Source organism: Octopus bimaculoides, chromosome 11 (assembly GCF_046866305.1).
Source record: "Octopus bimaculoides isolate indiv1 chromosome 11, ASM4686630v1, whole genome shotgun sequence".
Taxonomy (NCBI): domain Eukaryota; kingdom Metazoa; phylum Mollusca; class Cephalopoda; order Octopoda; family Octopodidae; genus Octopus; species Octopus bimaculoides.
In genome coordinates, this window is record NC_142938.1 from 9,261,848 (window position 1) to 9,274,347 (window position 12,500).

At 34.5% G+C, this 12,500-nt stretch overlaps 1 protein-coding gene across 18 annotated transcripts in view; it reads left to right on the plus strand.

Annotated features, from left to right (window-relative positions):
- The window catches only part of LOC106880009 (soluble guanylate cyclase 88E), a 298,134-nt gene that overhangs the window by 254,869 nt on the left and 30,765 nt on the right, over positions 1-12,500 (plus strand). For all 18 annotated transcript variants that reach the window (XR_016243587.1, XR_016243586.1, XM_089359439.1 and 15 more), the window contains 5 exons: positions 2,025-2,112; positions 7,331-7,442; positions 7,877-8,006; positions 8,666-8,812; positions 9,235-9,381. Coding sequence is in view for 16 of the 18 variants with exons in the window: in XM_089359439.1 (XP_089215565.1) it covers positions 2,025-2,112; positions 7,331-7,442; positions 7,877-8,006; positions 8,666-8,812; positions 9,235-9,381 (624 nt within the window). In the remaining 2 variants the exon portion in view is untranslated. The remainder of the gene's footprint in view (positions 1-2,024; positions 2,113-7,330; positions 7,443-7,876; positions 8,007-8,665; positions 8,813-9,234; positions 9,382-12,500) is intronic.

A 12,500-nucleotide genomic window follows, 5' to 3' on the forward strand; every position in this document is an offset into this window, starting at 1 on the left:
ACACACACACACACATATATATGAACAAGTCAATAATACAAATGCATACACATACTCATACACATGCATTATGTATGCAAATATGCAAATATGTATGTGTGCGTATCTTTACAAACAATTCTATACGTGTTTTATATATATATATATATATATATATATATATATATATATATATATATATATATATATATATATATATATATATATATGCATATATGCATATAGATGCATACATATATTTGGATATATGAAAATGGGACACTACTTTTACACTTGACGGATATTTGTTCTCATCTTGTTTGTTGTTAACACAATATTTCGGCTGACATGCCTTCCGGCCTTCATCAGGTGTCTTGAGGAAATTTCAAACCTGGGTTCTCATTCCTAAGGTATTTTTCAATGTTATTTTTATTATTATTATTATTATTATTATTATTATTATTATTATTATTATTATTATTATTATTATCATTATTATTCAGGTCACTTTTAATCGAACTCGGATGTATATATATATATATATGTATATGTATATCTATATATATATATATATATATATATATATATATATATATATATATATATATATATATATATATATATATTAGGTACATCTCATTGACAAGAGTTAAAAAAAAACCTCGAATCATCGATTTCTGAGATTTTACCATTAGAGAGATTTTTTCTCCACGGTAACTGCAGTGTATTTGCCTTTAGCAGCTGAAATATGCGACAAACATATTTCAACTAACCTAAATTCCGCTCATAGCTAAACACTGCTTTGCACCTTTGCTCCGTTGATATATATATATATATATATATATATATATATATATATATATATATATATATATATATATATATACATATAGATATAGAAATAGATACATACATACATATTTATATATGCATGTATATGTATTCTGCACTCACACGCACACACACACGCTTGGTCGAACACGCATGCACGCACACGCACACACATACATGCGCATACGCACACATGCACACACATACATGCATACACACACACACATGAGTATTCATTCATCTATACATATGTATATTCGCATGCATGTACGCGTGCACATTCGCGCAAGCGCGTGCATGAGCATTGGTAAGCGTTGGGAATTGGTAAGCTTTGAGGAATGGTATTCGTTGGGGATTGGTAATTGGCGATCCTGCTCATGGGGTTGGTTGGTAACGGTGACTAAGTGCAGGTGATGCAGAGCAGATGATATATCCGGGTTGTCGGTAATCAGAGGCCTGAAATTTGACAGAAGGGCATCCCTCTGGTGACAGCAATACGGTAATTCGTATTTCTTGCTGATAGATATTGCGGGTTGTTGCAGAATATGCAGTTTTTCGCGGAGACAGAGCTGGCAGTTGGGAGCGCCGGGTGAATATGGTGGTGCTCTGTCGATAATAGCCCACTTGATGTTGGGTATTTCATCTCTGAGATCACAGAGTCTCCAGAGAAAACGGGACAGGGAAGTAGAGTTTTCTCTGTCCCTGGATCTGAACGAATGCATATGCTAGACATATCTTCTCTTGAAGTCTAACCACGACACCGTCTGACCGTCCTCGACTAATCGCAGCCCACCTTACGGTAATAACAGTCAATATCTATCATTCAAAATGGCTGACGACTAGCATCAAACTCAAGAGTACTAACGAATTTGAATCAAACTGTTTTGATCCATACATGTAACTCCCAATGAATTTGTTGACTGCCCGTCTTTTGTTTGTCCACTCACTCGTATATATACACGCGCGCAGACAGTAGACAGACAGACAGACGATAGATAGATAGATAGATAGATAGATAGATAGATAGATAGATAGATAGATAGATAGATATTTGCATTATATGTGCACATATATATAAATGCAAATATATGTGCATATATACAAACATGCATACATACATACATACATACATACATACATACATACATACATACATACATACGAAGGTACATACACTACAGTCTTCATTCGTTTTTTTCTGTTTGATCTTCCAGATCCTGATGTACACCAACAATGTGTTTGAACTTGAGTCAAATGAGAATATAACACGACATCGTAACTGTGTAAAGGGACTGGCAGCTGGTATGTTATTTACCCATTTCTGTAGTTGCGCCAAACAGTTGGCTAGAGTAGGTTCGCATAACATAGCTAGCAGATATGCTATTGCATTATAGAGTTCTCTACCTTGTGCATTGCCAATCGCTGTCGCCCGTTTGTTTAAACAATGGAGAATTTACATATCCATATTATTAACTTGTCCTGTGTTTTTGTATAATTTTACTACGCTCTACAAACAAGAATTAATTACTATGTGTTTTTAGAATATAAATGTATATTGCGCGATATGTTCGTTAATATTTCCTCAGGTCCGCTCTCAGCAGAGTATATTTATGTACATAACGGCTAGTACATACACGGGTGAGATGAAAAATTAATATTAACATTCATATTTGTATATCCACATGTAATATTCCTGTATATCTTTGTATGATGTGTACACGATTATATTATGACACGAAATACATTAGAATGCGGCGATTTCATTATAATACATATTAAGTAAATTCATAAGTACTTGCGCATATACACATACAGTATATTATATATACATATATACATATATATATATACATATATATATACATATATATATATATATATATATATATATATATATATATATATATATATATATATATATATATATATATATATATATATATATATATATATATATGTATATATATATATATACACATATATATATACTTGGAAGAGGATTCGTGGCGTTCAATCATATAATAACAAATAATATATGTATGTGTATATATATATATATATATATATATACATATATATATATATATATATATATATATATATATATATATATATATATATATATATATATATATATATATATATATATATATATATATATATATATATATATGCATATGTAGGCACAGGACATCACGATACGTGTACAACAAAAGAGTACGAAGAACGAGTAGATGGAACATAAACTATTCTTTCGAACAACGAAAGACACAAATGGAAAACAAAACAAGCAACATAAGGAACGACCCTTCATCAGTTGTTGGCTGTTTTTCTACTTCGTATTTCGAGCATTTAACAGCAATGTGCGCTTTCGATAAAACAGTTGCTCCCGCAAAGCAAATTAAATACCATTTGGTATTTTGCGGTGGATCAAAATCCACATTCTATATCTTGTGATCTGAGACCGTTAAGCAATGGACCCAGCTTCCAAACCGATTCAAGTTGCACCATTTATATGGCCGATTCTCAGTTCCAACATGTGATTGGAAATAGACTGGAAAATTTACTAGAATGTCCGACTTTTGGGTTCAGCGTCTTGCAATAATCTCCTCAAAAAGTATTTGCATGTTTCAGTCATGTTCCACATCAGAAGTTTGTATGATGCTTCCCCCGACCCTACTGGTATTTCTTCTTTGTTTTGCTTTGTATACTCCATCAAGTCAATATGACATTTTTTTTCCCCCCTTTGAAGGTTTTTTCGTTTTCATCTTAAATAAGCGATTGTAGCGTTTTATCTTAAATAAGCGATTGTAGCGTGGATTACATAAGTTTCCCATTCAGGAACATGCAAAGACCGTCAACTTCACTTAAGCGTTTAATTGTAATATAATGTCGAAATTTTCGTTGCTCGAAACTGCGGCCTGTTCCCTGATAAAAAAAAAATCAAAAAGAAAAGAATTAGCTACATTTCAGCAAAATTGTTTGTCAGTGAACATTTCGCAGTTTCGAGCAACGAATATTTTGATACGATATTACAAATAAATGTTTAAATGAAGTTGACGACCTTTGTGCTTTCTGAATGGCTTGACATATGTCTTCCAAGCTACAATTGCTTCAGATTTAGCTCACATTCCCAGATCAAAACTCTTGCTAGCATTTTAAATGAGTTGCTAAGAAGATGGGGTTTTTTTTAACGAATTAGGCCACTCGTAGGGGATGAAACTATGAAATGCCAATCCTTTACTTTCACAGTTACCTCTGCATCAAAATACATTAAAATTTAACAAAAATTTAACAAATCCCTAAAATATACGATAAATGTTTCTAAAATTCACTAACTGAAATCAAATGTGATTTGCTTGAACAGTAGTAGTAGTAGTAGCAACAACAACAACAACACTAGTTTTAGGCCCAAAAGCAGCAATTTTGACCCTAGTACTTGACTGGTACTTTATTCTATCCTGATTCCCCGAAGACATGAAAGGCTAAGTTTACCTCGGTGGGATTTGAACTAATGAACGTAAAGAGACGAAAGAAATACAACATGGCATTTCTTCTGACCTTCAAACAACTGTCCCAATACACCATTGCAAAGGCACAACTCCATAAACTGGTGGGAGGAGGATTAGTCGATTAAATTGACCCCAATACTTGACTGTTGCTTCGTTTTTCTGGCGTTTTGGGTCTTTTTTTTTTTTTTTTACCTGTTTTGCAATTAAGTCAATGTTGTTGATCTCATCGGGAGATTTACGATTGAAGATTTAATACTTGTTTATGATCTGCCGTTGAATACCAAGTTAATTAACTGTAAATTTAGATTAATGTCAGTAAGAAGGTCATAGATGCGAGATGGATAATTTGTGACATTTTACAATATACAACCCTAGTACAAAATAAAACAAAACTGGCTGTAAGAGTGCAATGAGGCATAAGCATCGATGTCTAGTTATGAAGTTCTCACTGCAGCATTGCGGATCCTGGTTCGAAATTGTTGTGCGGTATCTTGGGCAAGAGTCTTTTACTGGAGCGTCAAGGTAGTCAGTACCTCGTGAAGAATGGAATATGGTAGACGGAAACTGTGCTAAAGACTATCATGCATGTATATATATATATATATATATATATAGAGAGAGAGAGAGAGAGAGAGATATGGATATATATATATATATATATATATATATATATATATATATATATATATATATATATATATATATATATATATGTATATGTATGTATGTATGTATGTATATATGTATGTATGTATATAAACATATATATACGTACAAACATATATACATATATATATATATATACACACATACAAACACATATATATATATAAACACGAGCATGTATATATATATATATATATATATATATATATATATATATATATATATACGACGTGGGAGCCGGGTGAACAACTTTGTAAAACATTATTTGAAAAAAATTGGTACAACAGAGAACCTCCTCACGAATATTTTTTTTTTTTTTGATGTCCAAACATTCAACATTCCAATAAATGTTTTCCAAATCAAAAAAATGTACACACACGCACATGTATATATATATATATATATATATATATATATATATATATATATATATATATATATATATACACATATATGACGGATTTCTTTCAGTTTACGTCAACCAAATCCACTTACAAGGCTTTAGTCTGCCAGAAGCTATAGTAGAAGACGTTTGCCCAAGGTGCCATGCAGTGGGACTGAACCTAGAACCATGTGGTTGGGAGCAAATTTCTTACCACACAAAAATTTCGAAATGTGTTTCCTTGAGAATGTGTATGGGAAAGGAGTTATTCGTTTCGATATTGTTTATTACACTTCTGTCCTGATCAAGCAAACCTATAACAGAAAAGCGTTCCAGCCTTGACCATCTTGTTTTTTATTCAGTTACTGTTTCTAGGACTACCTATCCAATGAGATCTCTTTCCAAGATGTTTACACGTGATGTGAGAAAGATTTGACTAGTATTTCTAGCAGACTGGGCGACCACAGAAAAAGTACTTCGTTGGCTTGAGGTGGAGACATTAAGTGAAGATTAGATCTTATTACGACGTTGTTAGCACGGGAATCATTGGAATGAACACTAATCAAAATTCCTGCATTTCAACCTTTTCATCAAAATGCTCTGCTGTCTCAGATTTGCAAAAGAATTAAAAGTACCTCCGTTCAGTTTCTATGATTTCACCTTGCTTATCTGCTGAGGAATTTTTATCCTCAAGTGTTATTTATCTCAACTCCTTCACTTTAGATACTTCAAAAACTGTTACAGCAGCACAACGCAAATAATGTTACAATCTTTTGCTCTCCTTTCTGTCATCAACCAGACGCAGTACAAAATAATAATAATTCTTTCCACTAAAGGTACAAGGCCTAAAATTGGGGAGAGGGAACTAGTCGATTAATTAATCGACCCCCACAGGATGAAAGACAAAGTCGACCTCGGCGGAATTTCAACTCAGAACGTGACCATAGACGAAACGCCGCTAAGCATTTCGCCCAGCGCGAGTGTCTCGGCAAAAAATGCCTTGTGAGTGAATCTGGTAGAAGGAAATTGTACAAGCCGAGCGGCTTTTAAGCTACTGACCCCGAATGGGAAGATCTGCAAATTGATCTCTGACTTGTTTTGGAGAATTTATTTCAATTGCTTCCTCCAGAGTCATGATCACGTAAAAGAAGTTGCCGAAAATAATCACTGGATTTCGCAATAAATTTCGCTTATTCCCAAAATTTATTTCCAAGTTATAAAAATTGTTATCGTGCAAACAAATTGCCGAAAACAATCGCAGTAACAAAAACTTAGGAATCCAAAATTTAAGGATTGCGTGACCGGATTCAGCCCAGAATGTTTTCAATTTACTCGCGGAGTCGTCCTGATTCCAAAATGATATGATATGTTGGGCTATGGCCTCTAGGAGTGAAGTTGAAAAAGTGTGACACACTGACATTCGCATTTATTATATTAGATATATACACACACACACACACACACACACACACACACACACACACACATACATATATATATATATATATATATATATATATATATATATATATATATATATATATATATATACATATATAATGGGTACATATTTGTGTGAGACTGTCTTTGTGATATGTTTTTGCTTATCCATCCACTTAGCGGTTCAGCAAAAGAGACAGATAAAATTAGTAACTGACTTGTAAAATACAGTAAGTACATGAATCGATTTACGCGACTAAAACACTTCAGGGTGATACTCCAGCATGACTGCATTCCAATGACTGAAACAAGTGAAAGATAAAAGATAGCTTAACACCGGGCAAACATTATTTAAATAAAGCGTAGTTTGTAAGTTTGAGGTATCAACTCAAACTGCGGTAGGTTCAGTATTTTGAATCTAGAATTATTAATATTATTATTTTTTTCTCTTCTTTTAGATTAATTTCATTTATTTAATTATATATTTATTTGTTTATTTATTTGTTTATTTGAAAATTAGAAAACGGGGAAGGCCAAGAAGACAATGAATTCAGCAATACCCATTTATACCTGAAAGGACAAATGATGTTGGTGGAAGACTGGAATTGCTTAATGTTTCTCGGAACACCCGTGTGAGTATTGATTTAATTTGTGATTAATCGGAAACTTTGGTATTACGAGTAAGTTGAGATGTTTTGGTTGGTGCACATCTGGAACGGGGTTTGGACAGCTAAAATTTGAAGAGTTGATATTTAAAATATAACTGCGTTATGATAATAAAAAATAATAATGGTTTCAAGCTTTGTCGCATGAGAAGCAATTTTAGGGAAGGGGCTTGTCGATTACCCCCCCCCCCCCCCCGACTTCAACTGGGCATCTTTTCTCTTATATTGTTCTGTACCAGTTGCATTAATTGTGGTCTCTGCAATCAGGGAGGACGGCGATTTTGGTTATCTTAATTTTCTTTTCTTTCTTCCCTTTCCATTTTTTGCATCGACCTTCTTTTTGTATGTATGTGTTTCTGTGTGTATGCTTATATATATATACATTGAAAACTTTTTTACAGAATGAAATCATTGGACAATATGTTTGCCACCGGACTCTTTATTAATGACCTTAGTATGCATGATTGTAGCCGAGATTTGGTCTTGGCTGGACATCAGCAGTCAGCAGAATTGAAACTTGCTCTAGACCAGGTAAGGACAATTCTCATGCTTATTCTTTCTCATTCTTCAGTTCTTACTGGATTCTTAATGACGAAATTCTAAATTAGTTATGCCGCTAAGGCATTTGGCGGAACGATTGGACCCTGCACTATCTGCTTAGTTTTCAAGAGGCTGGCATGTTCTGGATATTATTTGCGGTCATGGTTTTATGCTATGATATAGATACCGTGCTGGCTTATACCTCTGTGCATTATCTTGATGACCACGGCAAAAGCGCCGGAGTGGACACAGTTGGAGCGCGACAATTGCTGTTTTTCTACACTTTCAAATGCAATTGCTTGAAACAAGTGTATAGATCATGGGTTCATGGTAATAAACAGAGAATCGGAAGCGAAATTAAATGCGCTATATTTTCCCCATAAAAACCAAATATGTATATTTATAAACCAAACATTGTTTAGATTGATAAATGCCGATATAATCTTTTTATATTTTAGGTCGTACTTGCACCGAAATATTCATACACACGCACATCATAAAATTTTGCACTTACTGGCCATAAAATATTAGAGAGGTCATTGTGAGTGATGTATGTTGCAGCAGTTGTTTTTGATGATGATGATGAGGAGGAGGAGGAGGAGGAGGAGGATGACGACGACGATGATGATGATGTTTTCTTTGTTTTTCAGGAGAAACTAAAGAGCGCTATTCTGGAGAAAAGCATGCAGAGATTGGACAAAGAAATGAAACGAACCGATACCTTACTTTATCAGATGATTCCCAAAAGTGTGGCAGATCGCTTGAGGGATGGCGAAGACTCGTTAGATACATGCGAGGTAAGAAAGATTTAACACTCAATTCTAGATATTATATTTACTTTGTTAGTGCACACATTTATAAGCAGACATCTTAGATTACAGAATTGTACTGGGTTATTGTCGTTGGTGTTATTGCTGTCATTAAGTGTTTTAGTTCAATAAACACTCACAACGCCCGGCCTGGGAATCGAAACCGCGATCCTATGACCGCGAATCCATATTATGTATATATAAATATATATATATATATAAACATATATATGTGTATGAATTTGTGCATGATATATATATATAAATATCATGCACAAATATGTGTGTGTGAATTGATCTAGCATTTCATCCGTGTACGTCTATTCATCTTCCTCTTTGTATTCCGATCTTCCTATCTATTTGCCAATTTATATGCCTCTCTACCTATTTAATTATCTCTGTAATTTCAGATGTTCGACAGTGTAACAATCCTATTTAGTGATGTTGTCGGCTTTACAAGTATTTGCAGTATGATTACCCCCATGGAAGTCGTTGGATTGCTGAACTCCATGTATACAATATTCGACAACATCAGCGAGAAACACCAAGTATATAAGGTAATATAGACTTCATTTAATATTACATAGATTTTCAATTGAAATTTCTTCGCGTTGTGTGGTTCATTTACTTTTCACTCCTTTACTACAACATTCACAATTCTCTTCATTTTCCTGTAAATAGGTAAAGTATTAATATAAGGCGCCGTTAATCATACTGGGTTGACGAGCCTACTCTGCCACACTAGCTCAACATTACTTGGCAAAACCAGTGTATTTGGGGGGGGGGGGGGTTCATACTCTTACCCAGAAGTAGTTATGCCGATTACGTCGTCTCTAGTGCTCAACTGGTACTTATTTTATCGACCTCGAAAGGATGAAAGACAAAATCGACCTCGGCTAAAATCGAACTCAAAACGTAAAGACGGACGAAATACCGCTAAGCATTTTGCCCGGCATGCTAACGATTCTTCCAGCTCGCCGCCTTCAATATGTAAACGCTTGAGACTTGAAAGAAAATTCAGACAAAGATGATATCTCGGTTTTAATTTATCTATCTTTCGTAACTCAATAGGACTAATCATGTATCAATTAATGTCTCTGATAATTAAATTTCGAGCAAATTAATTCTATGTGACATTTGTCTGTGAGAGAAATAAAATAGTTTTATCTCTTGTAAGAGAGAGAAATTTAGATGAACCAACGTAAAATTGCTCTTGGTATCTCAATCACTTGGCGGCAGAGAAGTTAGCCGTTGGAACCGGAAAAAGCAAGGCTAATTAACTCTTGGACTGTGGAAGCAGAATCGTTTGAGCGTCGGAAGAAATGCCTTTCAGCATTTCTTGCTGCTCTTTATATTCTGAGTTCAAATTCCGCCAAGACCAACTTTGCCCTTCATTGTTTCGGATGGTAGATAAAATAAAGTACCGGTCAGGTACTGGGGTTGTTCATATTGACTAATTCCTTCCCTTCAAAATCGCTGGCGTTGTGCCAAAATTCAGAAATAATTATATTTAGATTATGTATGTATGTATGTATGTATGTATGTATGTATGTATGTATGTATGTATGTATGTAAGTGTGTATGTATGCATGCTTATATATTGTTATATAATATATATATATGTATGTATTCTTATCTGTGTGTGTGTATAGGCGTGGCTGTGTGGTAAGAAGCGTGCTTCCCGACCACATGGTTCCAGGTTCAGTCCCACTGCGTGGCACCTTGGGTAAGTCTCTTCTACTATAGCCTCGGGCCGACCAAAGTCTTGACAACCGATGCTGGTGTGTTTATGTCCCCGTAATCTAGCGGTTCGGCAAAAGAGACCGATAGAATAAGTACTAGGCTTAACAATGAATAAGTTCTGTGGTCGATTTCTTCGACTATAGCCCATTAAGGTGGTGCTCCAGCATGGCCGCAGTCAACCGACTGAAACAAGTAAAAGAATAAAAGAATATAGTTATGTGATAAAATGAATAGCAAATGGATGAAAACTGAAAACAAAAATTCATAGATAAATATGAAAATAACCCAGAATTAGAAAATAACGGGCAAAGAGATTAAATAAGAAGGAAATCGATATTATATGTCCTTCTTGCTCAATTTAGTACAAAATCTTCCATGTCAAAAGCTTTCAGGGAAGATAACAGTAGTTTAATCAATTTTAATATCCCATTACAATAATAAACAAAGTTCGGAAGTTGAGAAGAGAGCTAAGAGCGTAAATTGATACGTTTTGTTGACATTTAGTTTTTAGTAGTCTTCTCCTCCATATAATACGTAAATTACAATTAGTGATTTTTGTACAACAAACACTTGAATCAGTGTGTATGAACGTGCGTCTGTATGTGCATGGGCGAGTGTTATATAAACGTAATAAAATTAATTTATGTGCGCAAGTGCGTGAATATATATCCATATGAGTCTATCCATGTGTATATATACATATACCTGTTTGTGGATATATGAGCTTGAGTGCGAGTGTGCGTATGTCTGTGTGTGCGTATGTCTGTGTGTGCGTATGTCTGTGTGTGCGTATGTCTGTGTGTGCGTATGTCTGTGTGTGCGTATGTCTGTGTGTGCGTATGTCTGTGTGTGCGTATGTCTGTGTGTGCGCAGTTAAATCTGTTTACTTTCCTCAGTGTAGGCGTTGCTGACTGTAATATAACCACATTAAATTTATCTTAACTACATACCCATACATATACACACATACATATACACACATACATATACACACATACGTATTTTTATGCATACGTACACATATATGTTCCTTTTAAATAAAATGTCATTTATATATATACAGTATATACCCTCGATTATCACGGGTGTTACGTTCCAAAAAACACGCGATGGGTGAAAGTCCGCGAAGTAAAAACAGTAGTGTAGTGTATATTTTTATTTTTATTTTTATAATTTGTATATATCTATTTTATTATAAATACAAAACAACACCACGGAGGAATCGACGTAAGCCTAAATAATAAACTGCGATAGATGAACAGCGATAGGTGTACCGCGATAAGTGAACCACGATGTAGCGAGGGATTACTGTATATATAAGCGAACTTTAGGTTAGTTAAAATATGTTTGTGACATATTCCAACTTCCGGCGACAACCGTTGTAGCATACTCGCAACAGCAGTACTGTGAATGGACGATCTTAACGTTTAGTCACTCAACAACTACATCACTCAACAACTACATCACTCCACCTCGGACATCGGTGTACATGAGCTAGAGTGAACGTTTGTCAAGTGCACTTGGTGGTTTCTCTAAAGCTGAACATGAAAGATTTTGGAAGAGAAAGGTTTGCAACAAGCATATGTGCAACAGACTTATGTGCAACAGACGACTGCTCTTGACCAATGATAATCCAACTGGAGCGTATTCAGCTCGATGTTGCCTCAAAGAATACATGTGAAAGAAAAGTCTGATCAGCAATGGAATGACTAATCAGCAGTTTACTAATCAATATACACTAGCATGATACTTGGTATAAACTAGTAAACAACAGATGCATGGTTCGATTATCTCGAGTAACCCAGGTCTACTGACTCTTTAGTTTTTTGTTTTTGTTTTTGTTTTTTGTTAATTGGTTTTTGTTATATAACAACTATCAATTAATAATCCTCATATTACGAGCCTTATTTTCCAACTGATCTTATGTTTCGGG